The following is a 22265-nucleotide window of genomic DNA, read 5'->3' as shown; positions in this document are numbered from 1 at the left end:
TTTAAGAGCTAAAGTCAAATGCATTGACATTTTCAGCAGAGTTGTCAGATCCTGTTCATCTACAGTTTGTGCTGTTTCTTTATTTCTTCATTAAGTGAAATGAGTAAAAAGTGTTACTATAAACAGTTACCTACTCATCTCAGGCCACAATTGTACCATTTTGCGACTCTTTTGATTGAGGGTATAGTCCCCATCATCAGTAAAACTTGGGGACTTTCAGGGCTAAAGTAACCTGTGTCACCACTGATCCAATGTCTTCCGACAAACACAAGACACAATAATTAGTTTATCACTTGGCCTTACCCATAATATATACAAGCTTAGTGCTTATGGCATTATTCTTTGAAAATAGCCTCCCATCACTATAAACAATATCCTACTCATCAAGGGCCCCAAACATGTCCCATTTTAGGACTTTTTTGATTATGGGGAAGTTGATGGCATTTTCCAAACGGGAAAACTTGGGGACTTGAAAGGCTAAAGTAACCTAAGCCACCATTGATCTAACATCCTCTAACAAATAAAAGACACAGCATTTAATTTACCAATATGATTTACCCATAGTATATATATGTTTAGTAACATGGTATTCTTGTTTGAAAATACACATCCCATCATGAAATACTTGACTGAGTTTTGATCATCAGCACTAATGAACTGAACAGACATGATTGTTTCATTTTACAATATCAAACTCCTGTGCTCAGTTTATCATCTTAATCGTTGAGAGGGCTCTGGTGTGCTTTTATCAAATTCGTCACAATTATACATCATTTATCAGACTGAAAATCAGCCTCAACTTTTGGCTTTGAAGGGCAACATTTAGGAAAGAATCACTGAAATTTCTTAGTAAACAGCAGAGACACGTTCAGAATGGACAACATGAAAAGATATTTGAAAAACTGAACTTGCCAAATTACTGAAATAGTGGACGAAGTTTAGGTTTTAAGTCTTCAAAATAAGAAAAAGCTCCAGTTCACTTGCTGTGCAGGACAAGTGGCTACATTAACCTTTTCAAGCCCTGGGATAAAATAACCTATGGGAAATTGGTTTCTTTATTAGATATCCCCACCCCTCCCATTATACATATACAACTGTCACCTCCCATCAAGATACTGTAACACACTGCATGGATGAATCAAAATTCTCTTAAAGCTGAGCAATCAAAAGACAAATGCCAATCATATCCCAAAGTCTATAGTATATATCTTTGTTGATGGATGATTTGAGTCACAGTACCAAGATGCATTCTGGTAGGCAGCATTGCATAATCATGATCTTTGTTTTCAACATGTGGGTACAATAATTAGAGTGACTTGACCATATACCTATAAAAGGTAATTATTACTTACTATCCACTGCACCACTGCGATGTCCCACATCTTCACTGTGATTCTCACTACTGAATATGACTTTAACATTGGTCTGATGTCTTTCTGATTCATCAGACACTTCATGCGGGTCTGTAGCATTGCCATCGCTCTCAAAGAAGCTACTCGGTGATCTGGTACAACTGATAGACGAATTCATGTTGGGCTCTGGAAAAATAATTAAAATGATTTACATGATGTGATAGGTCATACATAATAAACCTTAATTCTGAATCTTACCATAAAAGCTGTTTTGAAGAAGACCATCCACACATAATGGTCTCTCATGACAGGTGGCTTTTCTCAACAGGTCTGTGCAGGAAGTTGAGTTTTCATGGTCAAAATTCCACTGGGTTTATTTCTGGCCACAAAAGGGTATAGAATTATCATCTGGAGGGATCTCACAAACAAGCAGTGCATGTCAAGGAGATACCCTGCTGCAATGAAAAGACCCAAGAGGAAAAAAATGTCTGCCTGCAATTTGATTCTCTGAGAGAATGGTCAACTCTACCAAGATGATTTTCAAAGCACATTTTGAATGACAGACTCAAATCAAGAGTATCAGAACTTCATGCCTTGGTGGAGGAGAGTATAGAACTCCATGCCTTGGTGAATGAGAGTCCAGAACTATATGCTGTTGTGGATGAGAGTCCATAACTCCATCCTTTGGTGGATGAGATGCAGGGGTGGAGTGATATCAGATTTGTTGACAAGGATTTTAAGGCAGTGCAAGAGCATATTAGGAGGTTTTCTTGGTACAAAAATATTGCACACCTGGTGTTTTTGAAATATTGTCCAAGTAGTCTAATATCTTGACTATGTCCATGATACTTTTGGATACCACAGGATTGAGATTTCGCCTGAAAGGATGTACCCTTAACTATTACTAAGGGTCTTTTGTATGCACCTCATGAATTTCTGGGAAGACCTATTAATATCAAAGATTACATGCATCATGGAAGTCCTAGTCAATCTCTATTGTTGTGAGCAATTTCTACTGCTCTTTTCAGAAGAAGAGTGCATATTTCTTGCTGCAGAAAGCTGGCTTTGTATAGGTCTCTTGGAACATCTGTAGCAACAAGAACCCTTAATACTGGCAGGGGGGAAATGAACATGATCTGGGGGACCATTGAAATGACACACAGAAACAAAAGACCTTAGGGGTATTTCCAAATTTGTTGCAAGGTATTTCAGTCTTCCCCTACTTAGGAAATAAGCGTGAGAGGGTTATATACATGGGTGGGGGTGGGGTATAGGGATGCACTGCTTTTTAGTAAGTTCATCATAGAGAGAACTCCATTGTGTTAATTAATTACTCCTCATAGCCAGGACTCTAGTGAGTCAATTAATTACTCCTCATAGTCAGGACTTCAAAGTGTTAATTAATTACTCATCACAATGAGAATGCCAGTGTGTTAATTAATTACTCATCACAATGAGAATGCCAGTGTGTTAATTAATTACTCATCATAATGAGAATGCCAGTGTGCTTTTATCAAGTTCATCACCAATATAGATCAATTATCAAACTCAAAATCATCCTCAGCTGTCTATGATTTTGATGGGCACAGTTAGGAAAGAATCATTTAAAGTTCTTAATCAATCAAGAAAACATTCAGAGTGTTGAATTTGAAAAGACATTTGAGAAGCGGAACTTGCCATATCATTGAAAATAGTGGATGAAGTTTAGGATTTAGTCTTCAAAATTATAGACCAAGGAAAAGTTCCATTTTGCTTGCTTTGTAGGACAAGTGGCTACATGAAACATTTCAAGCCCTGAAATAAAAATAACTGTCGGAAATTATTCCCATCCATTCCATTATGTTAACAAAATAGCTGTAAAATACAGTTCAATTAGAAGTCCTTCATCATAGATAGACCTACCCCTCCCATTATACATGTACAAATGTCACCTTCCACCAACATACCACACACTGCATGGATGAATCAAAATTCTCAGCTGAGCAATCAAAAGACCACTCACAATCATATTCCAAAGTCTAAAGTCTATCTCCTTAATGTTGCTGGAGGATTTGTGTGACCATACAAACACACATTATGGCAAGCAAAATCACATAATCCCAATCTTTTCTTTTAGAATGGGGGTTTAATTAAAGAGACTGACCATACACCTATAACAGGCAAGTATTACTTACTATCCACTCCACTGCTGTGATGTTCCTCCTCTTTACTGAGGTTTGCACTATTGACCACACTTTTAACATGGGTCTGATTTGTTCCTGATTGTTCAGACACTTCCTGTTGGACAGTAGTATTGTCACAGATCCGAAACAAGCTACTTGAAAATGTGGAAAAATTGTCAGACAAACTCATGTGGGGCACTGGAAGAAAAAAATTATAAGTATTTACATGATGTGTTAAATCATTCTTAATAAACCTTAATTTTGGATAATACGGTACACTAAAGCTATTTTTTGAGTGAATACAACACATTCTGTCAAGACATTTTGGTGTCTCATGACAGGTGGAGTTTCTTAAAATGTTGGTGCAGGAAGACAAGTTTTGAATGTCAAAATTCAACCTGGATTTTTACTAAATATATTTTATTTAAGTATAATTGGCTGGTGTTAATAAACATTTTCTCAGCTTCCTTTTATCATAAATATGTTAACACTTCAATCAACTGCATGCTTCTAGCTACAGCTTTAAAACAATGGCTACAGAAGCTTCAAACACTGACCAAGTCAGAATACTGATGGTGACACCAGAAGCTGGAAATAAATGTAACCCATTTTACTTGACACCAGATGCAGAAAATTAATGTAACCCATTCTACCTGACAGCAGAACCTGAAAATTAATGTAACCCATTCTACCAGACACCAGAAGCTGAAAATTAATATAACCCACTCTACTTGACACCAGAAGCTGAAAATAATGTAACCCATTCTACCAGACACCAGAAGCTGAAAAATAATGTAACCCATTCTACTGGACACCAGAAGCTGAAAATAATGTAACCCATTCTACTTGACACCAGAGCTGGAGAATCAGTAGATCATGTTGTTATTATTGTTTTGGGGTTTAATACAAGAACAGTGGGGAAAACTGAGGCAAGGACCACTGACCCACAGAAAGCAACTGGCAGATTTAGCACCCACAATGGCTGTGACTTCAACCCATGCTGAGAGAGGTGAAATGGCTGTGAACAGTAAAGGTGATTGCTTTAGATCACTTAACCACCTGGGACCCCATCAATAGAACTAGTCCTCATCCGAAGATAAAGAATCAATCATCCACATTAAATAAATAAAATGTGAATAAATCCAGAGACTTAAATTGAAAGGAGAACAAAATAAATAAACATAATTTATACAAATACTGGAAATGGTTCCTTAGTTGATTTGGTAAGTATGAATGAGAAAAATAAGGAAGAAAGGTAGTGAAAGTGAGTCAAACTGATCTTTCATACATTGATAGGTAGTGAGATTGAGTCAAACTGATCTTTGATGCATTGTATCGGTCAGCTAGGTCTCTTTCATTTAAACAGTGCACGTTTATCCACTCTCAATTATTTTATCCTGTATCAGGAATTTAATGAAATACAGGCAAATCAAAATGAATATATATCCTTTTTTTGAGGAATTATCCAAGACTGAAGGCTGCAGTACCCTGGCTACAGTCATGATGCACACAGTGCACTTTCAAATTTATCAATCACCACTGAGAGTAACACAAAATAATAACCTTGTGTGGAATGTTTCGGGCTAATCTTTCCATAATGGTATCTTCAATTTTCTTTAGATTTCATCAACTTTTCCTAATATAAATATTCTGCTGAGTTTCTCCTGCTACATGAAATTCCATCCTATTTAATTGGTACCCTACATATAATATATATATTTCTGATAGAGTGACAGCTGTAAAATGGAGTTGTTTGCATTTGTAACAGGCACACTGGAGAAAATGTTGGCATACCTTTAAGTTATTTTCATGCAGTGTGGCTGAAATTTATTTACTTGTTGTGCTTCTATAAACTATAAATTATATAAGCACATAACTGACCAAAATGGCTGCCCCCTTGAGCTAAACAAAATCAGCCTGAACTAGGTCAAAGGACACTAAATTAATTTGCCAGTGTAGGTAATAGCAGCCTATGAAAGTGCACTGAATGAATCATGAAACATATTTTATAAAATGTTAAAGGTTACTGGTTTGCATTTTTAATTAAGAACATTAATTTCATTGAATCGTGAATGAGAGTCACCCTGTGAATGCCAGTATGTAGCATAAATCCCTGTGCAGTGTTCTGGTCTGACAATCAACATAGAAAATATTCAATAAAACATTTAAATAATATTTTGCTTCATTTGTGTTATTTCTATAATATAGCATAACAAATAGTGTGCTTGTGTGTAGGCGGATAATACAAAAAGTTTTTTGACTGAGTATTGAAAAATAGTTGGCCCTCATTCATGTGGTGTAGAATGCCCTTGCAAACTCCTTAGCCATCTACCCTCATTCATGTGGTGTAGAATGCCCTTGCAAACTCCTCAGCCATCTGCCCTCATTCATGTGGTGTAGAATGCCCTTGCAAACTCCTTAGCCATCTGCTCTCATTCATGTGGTGTAGAATGTTCTTGCAAACTCCTTAGCCATTTGCCCTCAGGATCAATGTTTTTCAATATTCAGTTATTAGTCTAAACTTTATTTTTTGTTTTTACTGTTTGCTTTTATGACACAGCAACACATAAATGTTATATTGTGACAGGGCAAGTAAAATGACTTGCCCGAGGACACACAACAAAACTAACCTGGGTTACTGCAACAGTATGACCTAAATCCATGCCCTTCTGGTCACATGTTTTGTCAAGTAACAGTTACCATTATAGCTGTAAATGGATTTGCAGTCAATCCAACAGCAAGGTCTGAATCCTTGACTGTCTGATCATGTTTCTGGCCCTGAGCCCCAAAATTTTAGTTTGTACCTAAATTTAGGAACCGTATAGCACAAACAGGTTTTCTTCCAAGAGTGCTAATAGTAGATTTTCTGGACACACATTATTAAAACAAATTGTGGCACTTATATCCATACACTACTGTCACGGAATGGTGTAAATGTTTTTCATTAAATACATGTACTCGAGTTTCGTTTTTTTTGCTGTAAAACGATACCCGAGGGTGATTATGTATATGGTCTATTGTATTTCGAAATCGTGAGTATGATTCATCCTATGCCACATGTGCAAGGTGCTTTCGATACGGCAAAACAAAAAAGTCTAAACGTATAAATACTTTACTGTATGTAAAGGGTCTTTACAATGCTAATGGTTTTGTCAGCAAGCGGCCTGCTTAAAGGATTCACACAACTCCAGCTGTTGGGGTAGGTAATCTTTTGGTTTTAAGTGATAACTAGTGTATTACCATATTTACCTTTGCATGTTTGTTATATAGTTTTCTTTATACAGCATAATGTGTGCATTTTTTTTATTCTTGTTGCAATGTAGTACAGGATTTATATTGGTAATGTAAAGCTACATTTTTTTTAAAGAATTGTTTACTACAGTCTTATTGAGCAGGGTTAGGTTTACTATTGAACCTGTCATTTTGTAATTGCCATAATAATATAATCTTTATAACTTACCATGTATGATGTTCTTACGTTATTATGTCTGTATCAAGTTTAGTACACTGTATCGGGTATATTTTCAGCTGTCTGAGGGTAGGAATATCCAGAGTGCCCGGCGCTGTCTGAGGGTAGGAATATCCGGGGTGCCCAGTGTTGTCTGAGGGTAGGAATATCTGGAGTGTCCGGTGTTGTCTGAAGGTAGGAATATCCGTGGTGTCCGGTGTTGTCTGAGGGCAGGAATATCCGGGGTGTCCAGTGTTGTCTGAGTGTAGAAACATCCGTTTGTCCGGAGCGTTTAAGGTGCCAGAGTGTCTAATGTCTAGTGTCCGGAGTGTCTAATGTCAAGAGTGACTAAGGTGACCCAGCTGTAGAGCCGTCAAAGGACCAGGGTGTCCGGAGGGTCTAATATTTGGAGTGTCCGGAGGGTCTAATGTTCCGAGTGATCATAGTATTCCGAGAGTCTGGAGTCTGTAGCAGTTGTGAAATTGATTCGTAGGAGCTGTGGAGCGGATATGCTGCACGGGTAACGGAGTGTATCTCCATACATGTATTTTATTAGCTGTTGGCTAATTTTGGGTTAGTAAGACCCAGTGTATCATTCAGGACTGGAAAGATAGATGGTATATCCGTTCTTGTGTTTAGCAACATAATTTTGCTACCTAAGCGAATACATTTTTACTATGAGTAAAAAGCTTACATCGTTTACTATTTGAGTGAACTATATTCATCTTTCCATTACTGAATCATTTGTGAATCATTTATCCTGTGTTTTTTTTGTGTTACTTAACTAATTTATTCGTATTTTTTTCCATCTTTGAATCTGTGCATTTTATGTTAAATAAATCCAATATCTGGATTATAAATACGCACACATCTTCATAATCTACTGCTCATATAAATCACCACATTAAACCATATATACCTGTGTCGTCAAAATGTGTTCTGTTGTCAATCCGAAATATCCCACCCGGTTATCTTGTTACAACTACATACAGACCATGTGATTGTGCAGACCAATAATGTATTCTTAAAAAATATTTCTGTGATCTTTGTTCGTAGCTAGAGATTTAAATATTGCACCTTTGTTTACTTTTTGCTTTCTATATTTCATCTTAAATTTAATTTTGCATGGAAATTTCTTTAAATTAATAGAAAAGGGTTAAGAAGAAACCATTCACAATGTTTTTCAAATTTTAGTAATAATGGGCATAATTGATGGAAGACCAGAACTTTTTCTATAAACTTAAAAGTTTTCCTGCCAGAACACTCTATGCAAAAATCGGGTTGAAATCGGTGCAGGAAATTTTGAGAAGTTGAAAACAACAAATATTGACAAGCAATGAAAAATGGATATCAGACCATACCATAAGTTCAATTTTGCCTTACAGCCTGGAAACATAACAAAATCTCAGCACAAAATAATGTTAAAGTCTGAAAAGCTAATAAAACTTCAAACAAAATAGTCACGTTAATATCAGTGGTATCACTTTATGGATGGCAAAGTGAAGGCCATGTCAAACCTATTATTTCCTCATATTTAGGTAGACGTGTTATGTATATTTGATTTAATTTATATTTTATTTAATTTAATTGTTTGTAAGTTTTAAAATCTCTTCATTTTTAATTTCATTACATGTTGAATAATGTAGTTTTGTTTACTAGGAACTCAATATTTTTTCAGAAAATAGTTTGACCTTGACTCTTCAGTTGTAAACACCTAAAGCTTTTTTTTTATTCTCGGAAAAAAATTATTGGTTTTTATCAAGGTTATACTGGGGCTATGTGATTTTTGATATGTTAACAGTCTCCATTTTGCAATTCAGGGATTCCCAAAATTGCACATTAGTTACTTTTAATAGCGATGCTAAGAGAGAGATCTCTCAGCCTGGGCTTAAGAGACTTGATGTCAAGTTGTTCTTCTGTTGTAGCCAGTTTTCAAGTTGTATGTTAATTTTTCTTCAAATTATTTGGATTCTAAAAGATTAATTCATTTCTCTGGAAATATTTGAGTGCTCATACAGACTTCCTGAACAAAGACATTTCATAAAAATTTTATTCGGATTTCCAACAAAGCAGTGTTATTTCCTGTGTTTCTAAAAGGAACTGTATAGTACAGCACTGTATAGGATACAGTCAGGACTCGAACTTAAATTGATTGGAACAATTCATTATTAGGACTTCTAAAATTTTATTCATGCAGTATTCTTGGAGTATTTTTGGATTTGATTCATAAAATCATAAGTTCTTAAGTTTTTTCATTTTTACAGTGTTTTTTCCCCCAGGGAAATAAATTATTTGTTAAATTTTTCAAAGTGTGTTGTTTTTACTCATTCTTTTGCTACTGTTTATTTGAGCCTAAACAAGTAACATAAGAGACTCATGTTCCTGAGTGAAAGGGAAGAGACAAGCTAGAATATTTTCCAGAAGAAAGTATAAAAATCTGTTTGAAAGCATCATCAACAAACAGTAAATTTATGAACAATATGCAGCCATGAATCCAAGAAAACTAATGTAAATTTTGACCAAACACTGTACATGGAGATAAATGTGAGAGACAGACTGTAACTTCAGATGCTGCTAAAAGCCTTACCTTCAAATGAATTAGGTTCTGTTTCTGCACTATTCTGATCCTGTGGCAGAGCTGTAAAAGTGAAGAGAAATATGGTCACACTTCAAGGAAAAAACATTTGTCCTGGATGCATCAAGGATATTCTTATCTCATGTATTCTACTCATGAGAAAGTACATTCGTTAGCAAATTGTATTTCTCTAAGAATACTTACCCAATCACATTAATGCAAGGAAATAGGCTCCAATATCTCACATATCCAGCCCCCCCCCCCCCCGAAAAAAAAATAAGATGTAAAACTTTCATATCTCTATGCAATATAAACAATAGGAAGAAACTCTTACCCCTTACCTCACTTAGGATGAACTAGATGTTGTTGTTGTTTGGGACTGAACACCATTTCTCAGTGCAAGATAGGTTACACATGGTGGCCAGTATAACTGGTGGAGGAGGATCCCAGTAAAACCTTGGAAAGAACCACTGACCCACAGGAAACCACTGACACGCTTTCTCACATACCCACATTAAAGAAGCCTGAGACTCGAACCTACATGGACTGAGGTGAGATGGCATTGATCAGTAAAGGTAAGTACTTTAGACCAATTGATCACCTATGCCCCACATCAACTATATGTTTAGCAGTTTAGCTGCATGATATAAAAAGGAAATATGGCTGGAAACCCAATGTGAAAAATGGCTGAAGTCCCTGTATGGAATATGGCTGAAGTCCCTATATGAATTATGGCTGGAGTCATTATATGAAATATGGCTTGAGTCCCTGTATGAAATATGTACGACGTCCCTATGAGACATATGGCTGGAGTCCCTATATGAAATATGGCTGGAGTACATATATGAAAGAAACTGCTCTCTTCACATGAAGGTAGCACAACTGAGAGTCATGTAACATACGATATTAATACATGCAGAATATGAAACAAAATTACATATTTTTACAGGGGAATATATCCAGGTGAATCCAGCAAAAGCCCAAGATCTATGCCCATGAGGAGGCTGTACTTACATCCTCTGGGTTTGGTGATTGTCTTGACTACAGTTGTTGGATCCACCAGACAGAATTCTATTTTTTATATAATGCTAGCAGTGGAAATTTAGACCATCCATTGGATACTGGCCTGTGAAAAGTTGAGACGGTTGATCAGCCAAAAGATTTAATAATATCTTGAATCAAACAAGTGATTTTATCTGATCGTGTTTACTGACCTGATGAATATTACCCTTCTGCAAATTTGATTCTTCTATAAAATAAATGCATTTTGTTATGAATATTTAATTTAATTTAATTTGTTTGTTAGCTGTTTAATACTTTTTATTTTATTTCTTTTATTTTTGGGTAATGAAACATTGTATCTAGTTGCTGACCTTGTTCCAAAATCAGTGATAGTTTTGGTAAACAACATTTGTAAAAAAAATGTATTTTTCTCAGAGTAAGAATCATTAGGTTGAGTCAAGTTCATGCCTGGACTAAGTGATATTTATCATGTGTCAATTAGCAACAAACTTCTATTGGTCCAGAAGAATGAACTTATGACCCTAATCTGGGAATCTGTTTTGCATTTTAATTAATTGTTTAACTGATGTTTTGATAAAGGTTTGTCAGTTGGCTTAAAATACTTAACACTTTAAATTGCATTATGTTGTGTCCAGTTTGGGCTGAATTTTATTTTCTTCAAATTATTGAATTCAACTGATTATTTTCCCTGGAAATACTAAAGTGCTCTGATATAATTCTTGGACAAAGACATTCAATGGAATTGATACTTAATTCACTGGAATAATATTTCTGTGATTCAACAAGAAACTGTTGACACATCAGTACTTCGCTGACCACAACAGACACATCATTGCTTTCAATTTTGGATCTCTTCAGGACTTGAACTGATTTTTATTCTGAACTTTTTATTGCAAGGACTTGTGTCTTTAATTCTTGGATTATAATTTAGATTTAATTAGCAATACTGTAAGTTCCTTTTTTCCCATTTTTCACTTTATATTCTAGGGAAATAAATTATTTGTTAAATTTTACAAACATTGTTGTCTTCACTCTTTTCTGTTACTTATTTTATGAGCATAGACTTGTAACAATTTACCACTGTCTTGAAAGATGACATGAAATATCTCCTCCAGGTCCCTAGTTAAAACAATTGTGCTCTATCCATTTTGAACTTTGGCATTGTATTGTAACTGTTTTGCTGCCTGAGATCTATAGATCTACAGATGATAAAAAATTTAACAGAATACTCAAGTTCAGTTTCTGAGTTTTCACATTTAAATGCCCACATGTGAAGTGAAGACCTGATCTTCATTAAACATTCTACCTTCTCTGAATTAGATGAAAGATCCATCATAAAAGGGGAAGATGCAAAGAAGGAAGCTGAATATATACAAAATCCATAACCCATATATACAAAATCCATAGTGCATTATATAAAATCCATAACCCATATATACAAAATCCATTGTGCATTATACAAAATCCATAACCCATATATACAAAATCCATAGTGCATTATATAAAATCCATAACCCATATATACAAAATCCATAGTGCATTATACAAAATCCATAACCCATATATACAAAATCCGTAGTGCATTATACAAAATCCATAACCCATACATACAAAATCCATAGTGCATTATATAAAATCCATAACCCATATATACAAAATCCATAGTGCATTATACAAAATCCATAACCCATATATACAAAATCCATAGTGCATTATACAAAATCCATTGTCCATTATACATAATCCATAGTGCATTATACAAAATCTATAGCCCATCTATACAAAATCCATAGTGCATTATACAAAATCTATAGCCCATTATACAAAGTACATAGCGCATTATACACAATCCATAGCCCACTAACCAAAATCCATAGCAATTATACAAAATCCATAGTGCATTATTTAAAATCCATAATCCATTATACAAAATCCATAGTGCATTATATAAAATCCATAACCCATTATACAAAGTACATAGCGCATTATACACAATCCATAGCCAACTAACCAAAATCCATAGCAATTATACAAAATCCAGAGCAATTATACAAAATCCAAAGCCCTTTATACAAAATCCATAGTGCATTATAGAAAATCCATAGCGCATTATAGAAAATCCAAAGCTCATTATACAAAATCCATAGTGTATTATACAAAATCCAAAGCCCATATATACAAAATCCATAGCCCATTATACAAAATCCATAGCGCATTATACACAATCCACAGCCCACTAACCAAAATCCATAGCACATTATAAAAAAATCCATAGTGCATTAAACAAAATCCATAGCCCATTATACAAAATCCATAGCGCATTATACACAATCCATAGCCCATTATACAAAATGCATAGTCCATTATACAGAATCCATAGTGCATTATACAAATTCCATAGCCCATTATACAAAATCCATAGCACATTATACACAATCCATAGCCCACTAACCAAACTCCATAGCACATTATAAAAAAATCCATAGTGCATTATACAAAATCCAAAGCCCATATATACAAAATCCATAGCCCATCTAAGACAACTTGACTCACCTATTCATTTTGTATAATTAGGTTGATCCCAATAGATCCCCTACTGGCAGGCTGTTTGCCAGGCAAAATGGGTGCCAAGTCAAAAGTTATTGTTGGAAGGCTTGTAGACAGAAACTGTGCATACTATTCATTCTATTAAACTGCTTTCAAAACTGTGGTGCAAGCTGCTGACTGAAATTAGAATGAGGTCAAAAATACTGTGGATCTGCATTGTTAAGACGTAACTCTTTATTTCTTTAATTATCTCTCTATTGTGGACAAGATGGATTTTGCCAGAACATCATGATGAGGTGGTAAAGAAAGAGTCAGTTCTTGTAATATGCAGATCTACTTACCACCTTGGCAAAGTGGGCCATTACTCTTCCACATGTTGTAACTGACCTTTTCTGAGGCAAGGTAAAACAATCAGAAGTAAAACTAATTCAAGCATTGATGAAGTGACCACCACATTCGACACTAATTTGGAGTGGCATCAAAAATGGTGGTCCACGTTAACATGTAAAACAGCAAGGCTAAGAATGTTGACCATTACAATGCTTTTACAAGCTTTCATCCACACATCGTAGACTGGCATTGTAATTGTGAATATAAGCCTGCCTATGCAGTGATGACAGGATGAGAATGATGTTGGTAACTTTAGGTCCTGGATATTGTAGGAAAGATGGCCAGAGTTCTCATGAATCTTATCTGACTGTAACAGTATATGTGGGTGGACTTTGATCACTGAACTGCAATATAATGGGATTGAAATCTTCCATCAACTCCTAGCCTATATTTAAAAGAGGCATTTCTTGCACTGCCTCCTTCCACATATCTTTAATGCAGCTGCCAACATTAATCCAGACAAACTCACAGCCAGCAACAATGTCAGATGTTCAGACACAGATAAACCAAACACCAGCCAAAATAAAATGTAAAATGACCATGCAAAAAATAACTGATGCCCAAAATAATCCTGCATTGCAAACAAAAGTATCCTTTCTCAGTCACATGTGTCACACCTACAACAGCAATAATTAGTACAAACATGGCCCTCAAGTCAAACAAGTCTGTTGCCTGCACCAGCAACTGCTTTTCCCAACTTGCTCAACTTGATTAATTTAGCTAATGCAATTGATACACCAATTTTAGCACCCATTTCTCCAAGAGACATGTCTGAAATACGAACCAGAACCAAACACTGGTAATAACAAGCCAGACAAGCTAAGACATTTATAATCTGAATTTTATAATTGGCTCCTTCTAGGATGGCAAACATTGTACCAATGAGACTTTTAAAACCAGATGCACAGGCTCTTAGACGTGCAAATGTCAAAAAAATCATGGACAAAATAGTGAATACAGACCTGACTAAATACAACCAAATTCTCATTTTAGTAGGTGGAAATGATATCAGTGATGGAAGGACACTAAATCAAATAAGAACAGATTCTGAAAGTTTACTGTATGCTGCCAGATACATGTAAAATAATGATATCAGGACAACCTCCTCATGTGGACACAAGGGTAAAACAAATCAATGATCTGATAATTGACTTATGTGAATACTTCAAATTACAGTACATATTAATACCTTTCTTACTTCAGAACCAGGACATTAAACTAAGACTGTACCACAAAGACAAAATTCATTTAAGTAAAAAATGAACCACTCAACTACTGAGGAATATTAACATTTGTGCCACCATTTTCAAGCATTACAATGAAGGGTACTGACACTGCTGTGGTGAGACTGGTCATGTGACAGAAGTATGCCCTCATGGAACAAATAGTGAGTGCTTCAGATGCCATATATTTGGACGCAAACATAACCTCTGTGATTATATGTATTATGCATACAAGGAAGCTGGCAAAGAGGAGAATGCCAGTGCTTCATTTATAACAAATACTCCAAGTCTAAATGTACCTAGTGAGACTATTGACTCTACTGATTCAATGAACAGTATGGTAAATGCAAAAATTAAAACAATTTCAGGGTCTGTATCTGATATACATGAACATGTAACTATGGAAACATGATGTAACAATGATAAAAGTAGTATGGAGACGATCTCACTGAGTAACTCTGTTGCATGATGACATTCATAGAACTGTCAAGGCTACAATAAACCAATAGGCAGGGGCAGATAATTCATATGTGGAGGTCTTGCTGAATACATTAGAGAAGATGCAAGTGCAGAAATATTAAGGCAACCTGAAATGAAGTTTGAGAGAATTTGGGTGGAAATTTCTCAATACAACACAAAATCATTCCTAGTTAGTTTCATTTACATGTCACCTTTCTTCAAAGCAATTTGGAATCATAATAACTTTCTGAAATAAATGGAAAATGTTTTTGTGGAGGAGAAAGAAACATATATACTAGGCAATGTAAACGAGGACTTACTCAATACTCAATTAAGGAACAACTGGATGAGATATACTGAATCATATCTAGCTGGTAAATGAACCCACAAGAGTAACAGAAAAATCATGCACTCCTATTGATCACATTTATACCAACCTACCAGACAATGTGGCTAAGTGTGTTAATGTACCGAATGTTGATCTTAGTGACCAATATCCTAATTTTTAATTTTAACGAAGAACTATTTCTGGATGACTTATATGAAGTTCCATGAAATAAAATCCAAAATACTGATGAAATAGATGAAGTTCTGAAGGTGTGGACTGACTTATTTACAATTTTGGTCTCTATAAATAAACATGTACCACTGAAAGTACATCAAGTACAGTTTGTATGAAATTCAACCTAATTAGCTTACTACAGAAATTTCAGACACCTGGTGAAAAATGAGACTAATACAGAAAGTTTTCAATGAACTCATTGGAGGAAAATAAAAAGATCAGACAAATAAAATTCACTCAGCTAGGGTAAATGACATCATAGTCACTAATGACACTGACATTGCAAATGTTTCCAATGATTTTGTCATCAACATTACAACACAATTAAAGAAACTTGAGATGGCAAACAATGCTGATGAACTGAGAGGTTTTGCATGAGCAAAGTCCCTAGGGAGGTATGCTTCTCTATCCCACCAGTATTAAAAATCTTTGTCAAGAAATGTATCATTTATATTGATACAAAGAAAGCTTTAGGACTTGATCAGATTGGTCCAAGAGTGATACAAACATCTGCCTCAGCTATTTCAGATAGCATTCATTATAAATTTAAGTATTGCAACCTCATCTGTCTCCAAAATATGGAAAACTGCAAAAGTAATGCCCTTTCACAAACTGGTTTCTAAGGCTAAAGCTGATAATTACTGGTAAATCTCAATGCTACCAAACTTGTCAAAATTGATTTGAAAAACATGTCCATGACTTGTTCATGTCATATTTGAACAAACACTTGCCGTTACACTCTAACCAATCAGGCATTAGACATAAACATTCATGTGAGACTGCACTGATCTTGCTAACTGATAAATGGCTTCAAGCACTTGGTCAAGGTAGAATAATATGATCTGTATTAGCAGATTTCAGGAAAGCTTTTGACATGGTGGATCATAAAATACTTTTGAAGAAACTGAAAATTTACCGATGTGATAAAAACACAATTAGATAGTTTACTTCATACTTAAATGAGAGAATACAACATGTTTATATAAATAATGTGCTGTCTGAACCTGGAACAATTAGACATGGAGTCCCACAAGGCTCAATTCTAGGTCCATTGCTATTTACATTTTTTTTTATATAAATGACCTACCATTTTTTACTGGGTGACTCAATTTTATCTACAGATCTCTATGCAGATGACAAAACATTATCGGAAAGCCAAAACAATCAATGAACTGGACAAATCTTTGCAGAATGCCCTAACTAAGCTGGACAACTGGTGCATATGTAAATTATAACATGGCAGTAAATTACTGGTAAATCTAAAATGTTACTTATATCAACAAGGCAAAAAGAACAAATCTTGATAGTAATAAACTATGACTAACATAGCAGTAAAAAATTTAATTTGATTTATGGCTTCTCAGCAGGATAGGACATTTTCTCCCAGAAAGGCATATAAATCTATTTTATAACACTTACATACAACTCTGTATAGATTACTGTAATACAGGATGGGGTAATTCAAACTATAAAAACCTAGCAAAGCCAGCATATCTTCATAAAAGAGTATTTGGGCTAATATCAATCAAAACAGAAGCAGGCATAAATTAGCTGGTAACTTTAACATATTACCTTTTACAGACCAAATCCAGCTGAGAAAAGCCAAGTTAATGCACAAGATATCCAATAATAGTGCTCCTGAATATTTACAATCACTATTCCAGTATAGGCTACCTGGTAATATTACCCACCTGCGATCCATACATACGAAATAGTATAAAATTCCCAAACCAAAGAAAGGAACTATTAAAAAAGAGTTTCTAGAACTATGCGCTGGAGTAGTATTCCAGTTGAAATTAGAAATACCCACTCTATTTCCTTATTCCAAATCCAATGGCTTCAGAGATGCATGGACAGATCTGTCACTAAGATCCATGTAAATCCTTGTAACTTTGTGACATTTCTATCAAAAATGCCCCAATGTTGGAATGATTGGATGGCTGGTTGCAGCAGGCCTGTATTACAAAATGGATTCAATTTCAATGGATGCGGTACGAACCCTATGCATCCTGACTTACAGACCAGAAGGCCATGCACAGACATACGGGGGACCTTACGACTACTTGGCAGCCTTAAATTGGGGTCACACTCCAACGATGAGTGAGAAAAAGGTGCAGAAGCAAGTGAGGGAAATAATCTGGCCTGATGTTAATAATTGTGTCTTCATTTCCTGATGTTAATAATTGTGTCTTCATTTCCTGAACCAGATGACACATCTGTCTGAAGGCAGGCAGTTGCACCATATCAACATTAATTTCCTCCACTGTCACTGATGTTACTAAGGCATGCGGTTGCAAGCAACAAACTTTAGGTGGGGGGGGAATCATGGTGGTCCAAATTTAACACTAAGATGGCTTGGATTGTTTGAGCTATAATGTATATGTTATAAGTACAGCAGCGAAGCTTAAAAACTAGTGACACCTTTTCCAGGCAAGGGTAGGTAATGGGCAAGACTTATTGCCCTTTGTTTATATGAGATAGAAAAAGATGAATTTTTGTCTTTTAGTAGGGCTAGATTCAAAAGGTGTCAGGCTTATACCCCTAATGTTAATAAAATTGAGGAACGTATTTGAAAAAGAAAAGACAAAATATTAAGTTTTCTAGGATGGCTGGATTTGAGTGATATCTGAGCATATTTCCTGACATTAACGTAACTGGGAAATATATATGACAGAGCAATCTCTCTCTGCAGGCAACACGAAAATGACTGTGGTATATGTATCTATATTCTTGAAAGTTAGTGTTCTGTAAAGAGGTGGTGCCTCACGTACTTGCTTATGTCAAGTCCACATTCATACGCATATGAAAACAACATTATTAAATTGAAATCTGCCTTCTGAATACATGTAGGTCTATGTCCACCCTGTTCAGACTAACCCACACCCATGTGTAAAGAATGTACATTCATATCTGACTTTTGAATACACCAGTTCGTACTCTTCACACCAACCCACACCCATGTGTAAAGAATGTACATTCATATCTGACTTTTGAATACACCAGTTTGTACTCTTCACACCAACCCACACCCATGTGTAAAGAATGTACATTCATATCTGACTTTTGAATATACCAGTTCGTACTCTTCACACCAACCCACACCCATGTGTAAAGAATGTACTTTCATATCTGACTTTTGAATACACCAGTTCGTACTCTTCACACCAACCCACACCCATGTGTAAAGAATGTACATTCATATCTGACTTTTGAATACACCAGTTCGTACTCTTCACACCAACCCACACCCATGTGTAAAGAATGTACATTCATATCTGACTTTTGAATACACCAGTTCGTACTCTTCACACCAACCCACACCCATGTGTAAAGAATGTACATTCATATCTGACTTTTGAATACACCAGTTCGTACTCTTCACACCAACCCACACCCATGTGTAAAGAATGTACATTCATATCTGACTTTTGAATACACCAGTTCGTACTCTTCACACTAACCCACACCCATGTGTAAAGAATGTACATTCATATCTGACTTTTGAATACACCAGTTCGTACTCTTCACACTAACCCACACCCATATATAAATGATGTACATTTAGATCTGCCTTTTGAATACATGCATTCATCTTGTTCACACTAACCCACACCCATTCTTACCACCTGATACAATTGCTTGTGCCTCCTCCTCATGTCCAGCTGGTTCACTTTGACCACTCTCTTCAGAGTCTAAAAAATTAAATATTATTTAAAGAAACTGTTTGAAACTCACTACTACAAAATGTATCATGTTACTTTTAAAGCATGTATATAAATTAATTTAATTTCTTACTTAAAGTATGGTCCCAAAAGCTGGAAACTCAAGGATGCTCATTAAATGGGTTTTACTGATTGACTGAGTAACTGATTTTAAATTGAATTATTATATAACCTAAAAGGATGATTTTATTTACCATGTCAAAACTTTGTCGTGTGCTTTGTTATTACATGTCCATTCATCACCATATAAGGTGCATATTTTACAGAACTGAATTGGGTAATATCAAATAATTTCAAAGTTAAATCTACAGATTAATGTTTTTGAATGATCCCCATTACTGGATTGCTTTTGCAAGCCACACAAATTCTCCCTCACCAACATGCACCATCATACATTGGAAATTAATTCAATTTATTGACTTTACAAATGTCACTTATTTAATTAATGGTATTCAAGTATTGGGAAAGGAATCACATTGTTTCTTTGTATTATTTATTTCTTATTTAAATTCATAGATTTGGGAAGGAAAACATTATTTCCACAAATGTATATTCATTTGGCATTTCAATTCAAGGACAAGAAAAGGAATCCCATTGTTTCCACAAATATATTACTTAATTGGCATTACAATCATGGATCGGGAAAGGAAACACATTGTTTCCATGAATGTATATTCATTTAGTATTTAAATTCATGGATTCTGAAAGGAATCCCAGCAGCAGAGGGGGCGAATCGGACATTTTGTCCAGTCGTTATTTTGCTTAATTATTACTTTCTGCACTCAACGATCTAGTGTCGTCAGCGCCTGGTAAAAAAAAAACGACGACGTCGTTGGGGGATCGTCCAAACGTCATTTGGTTTAATTAACACCTTCTGCGCGTCGATCCCCAGCGTCGTCAGCGTCCGGTAAGCACATCGACGACCGCGTCGATGTCATCGCCCCCTCTGCTGCTATGATCTTACAAACAGAGTGATCACTAACTCCTCCTCTTGCAGATCAATTAGGTTATTTGACTGATCGGTAAGTCTGAAATTAATTCTCGTTAAAAACCGATCATGGCATCGCATATAGACCGGATTAATCGGACTCTCAATGATCAAAAATCCCGGAGGGGCTGTTGGTGAAAACGAATAAAGGATATACCCCTGTTGAGCTTGATTTGATTGCTTGGTATCCACCTGATAACTCCCTTCGATAACATCACACACTAGATTGATCGCTATCACTGATGCGATATTTACGCTGTATGGAGCAATATGCCTACCACCATCTCCGTTATCGTGTCTGAGGATAGTTGATGGGGGGGTGTCCGCGGGTGGATTCTCAGGCCATCCTAGTATGGTTCTTATTGAACTGTTATAAATATCAACCATATACCCCGGTGTGCTTATTTCAATCGTCGACGATAACGTCGGTTCATGAACCGTAATAGCGATTTTTGATTCCTTTCCTGTGATCGATTTTATCCTGCGTTGAAATTCTTTATTGATTTGCTCTATTTGGTATGACCCAGTTGGTATTGTAACCTCCTCCCAGTCTGGGGTCCCATCGGGTTTATTTGTCCGTGCAAAAACCAGCGAGTTATTTGGTTGTTGTCCGTTAAATGCGTCCGCTCGGATATTAGGCCAACTGTGATATACTCGCAATTTTGCCAGCGCTATTTCCTTTACTGGAACCGGTGATGGAAAGTTTACACTGAATTCGGGTTTCGTTGATGTTATCGATATCATATTTGTTTGTACCGGAGTGGTATTCTCCGCGATCCGCTGAAGTAATTGAGACCCTTCGGGGTTCAGCGACATTATTATTATTCGTTGTTTTTAGTGTCTAATTTTAACAACCAGGTGGTTTCGGCTTCCAGTTGAAAATCCTCGATTTTTGACATCGCGGAGCTATATAACTGGACCATCGTGGAGAATTCAACATCGGATACGAACAAATTATCAATCGATAACGAGATCAACCCGGATAATTTCGAGTATGCGTCGGATACTATTTGATGTTTTACTGTATACTCGTTGAGTTTTTTCTGAAAACACGATGATATCTTCCTAGTGATTGCGTTGGCAACTCCAGCAACTGTTGTCATTGCGGAGACAGCGATTGGAACAGCGATCGGGGCTATCGTGGTCACCGTGGATAAAATAACACCGGTACCGGCCACTATACCCGACACCGAGTACACGACCGCGTCGATGGCGGTTATTTTTCGGCGGTATTTTTTTATTTTTGCACGGTATTGTTCGGAAAGCGTTTTCAAGTTCGCGGAAAATTCTTTTGCGGTATCGAATCGATATTGATGTGACGTCGGTGATACCTCTGATTCAATTTCCTTGGTGGTCATTTTTATTTTAAAAGAGCTAGTGTTTTTAATTACTTAGATTCGCTACAAATTCCACATACCATGTAATGTTTGCCCCGGCTAGATTTCTATCAACGGCATAAATTGTGAACGGTTCAGTTGCGTCCTTGTCTATAATTGTTGATATTGTATTGTTAAACCCGGATGAACTCGACGATAATATATTAAACTGCATCATTGAAACCAGTGTCAATCGATAAATACCCTTAACAGTTGCGGTGATATTTACTGTATTCTGTGTAGGAGTCCAAGCGAATGATCCATGCCGAATCGTGTATACTGTGTTGACGGTGTTCTCGTGAGGGATTTTTATTTTTTCGAGTTGCTTTGTCATTTTAGGTAGTCTGTCTTTAATCGCCGCAACATCAGTTTTAATCGTTCCTATTTCCTGTATATGCGTGTCCACATCTTTTTTGTTCGCTGCAACCCTAGTAATGA

At 35.9% G+C, this 22265-nt stretch overlaps 1 protein-coding gene across 1 annotated transcript in view; it reads right to left on the bottom strand.

Moving 5' to 3' along the window:
• Positions 1–22265, bottom strand: part of LOC149782374 (uncharacterized) — an 83530-nt gene that overhangs the window by 5347 nt on the left and 55918 nt on the right. The window contains exons 10-13 of the mRNA XM_089935119.1: positions 19368–19433; positions 9550–9600; positions 3527–3712; positions 1353–1538 (exon numbers count right to left, since the gene is read on the bottom strand). Coding sequence (XP_089791245.1) covers positions 1353–1538; positions 3527–3712; positions 9550–9600; positions 19368–19433 — 489 coding nt within the window. The remainder of the gene's footprint in view (positions 1–1352; positions 1539–3526; positions 3713–9549; positions 9601–19367; positions 19434–22265) is intronic.

This window comes from Sinohyriopsis cumingii, chromosome 15, assembly GCF_028554795.1.
Source record: "Sinohyriopsis cumingii isolate HCF-2022 chromosome 15, ASM2855479v2, whole genome shotgun sequence".
Taxonomy (NCBI): Eukaryota; Metazoa; Mollusca; class Bivalvia; order Unionida; family Unionidae; genus Sinohyriopsis; species Sinohyriopsis cumingii.
Note: the sequence above shows the minus strand (reverse complement) of the source record. Positions and strands in the feature narration are given on the sequence as shown.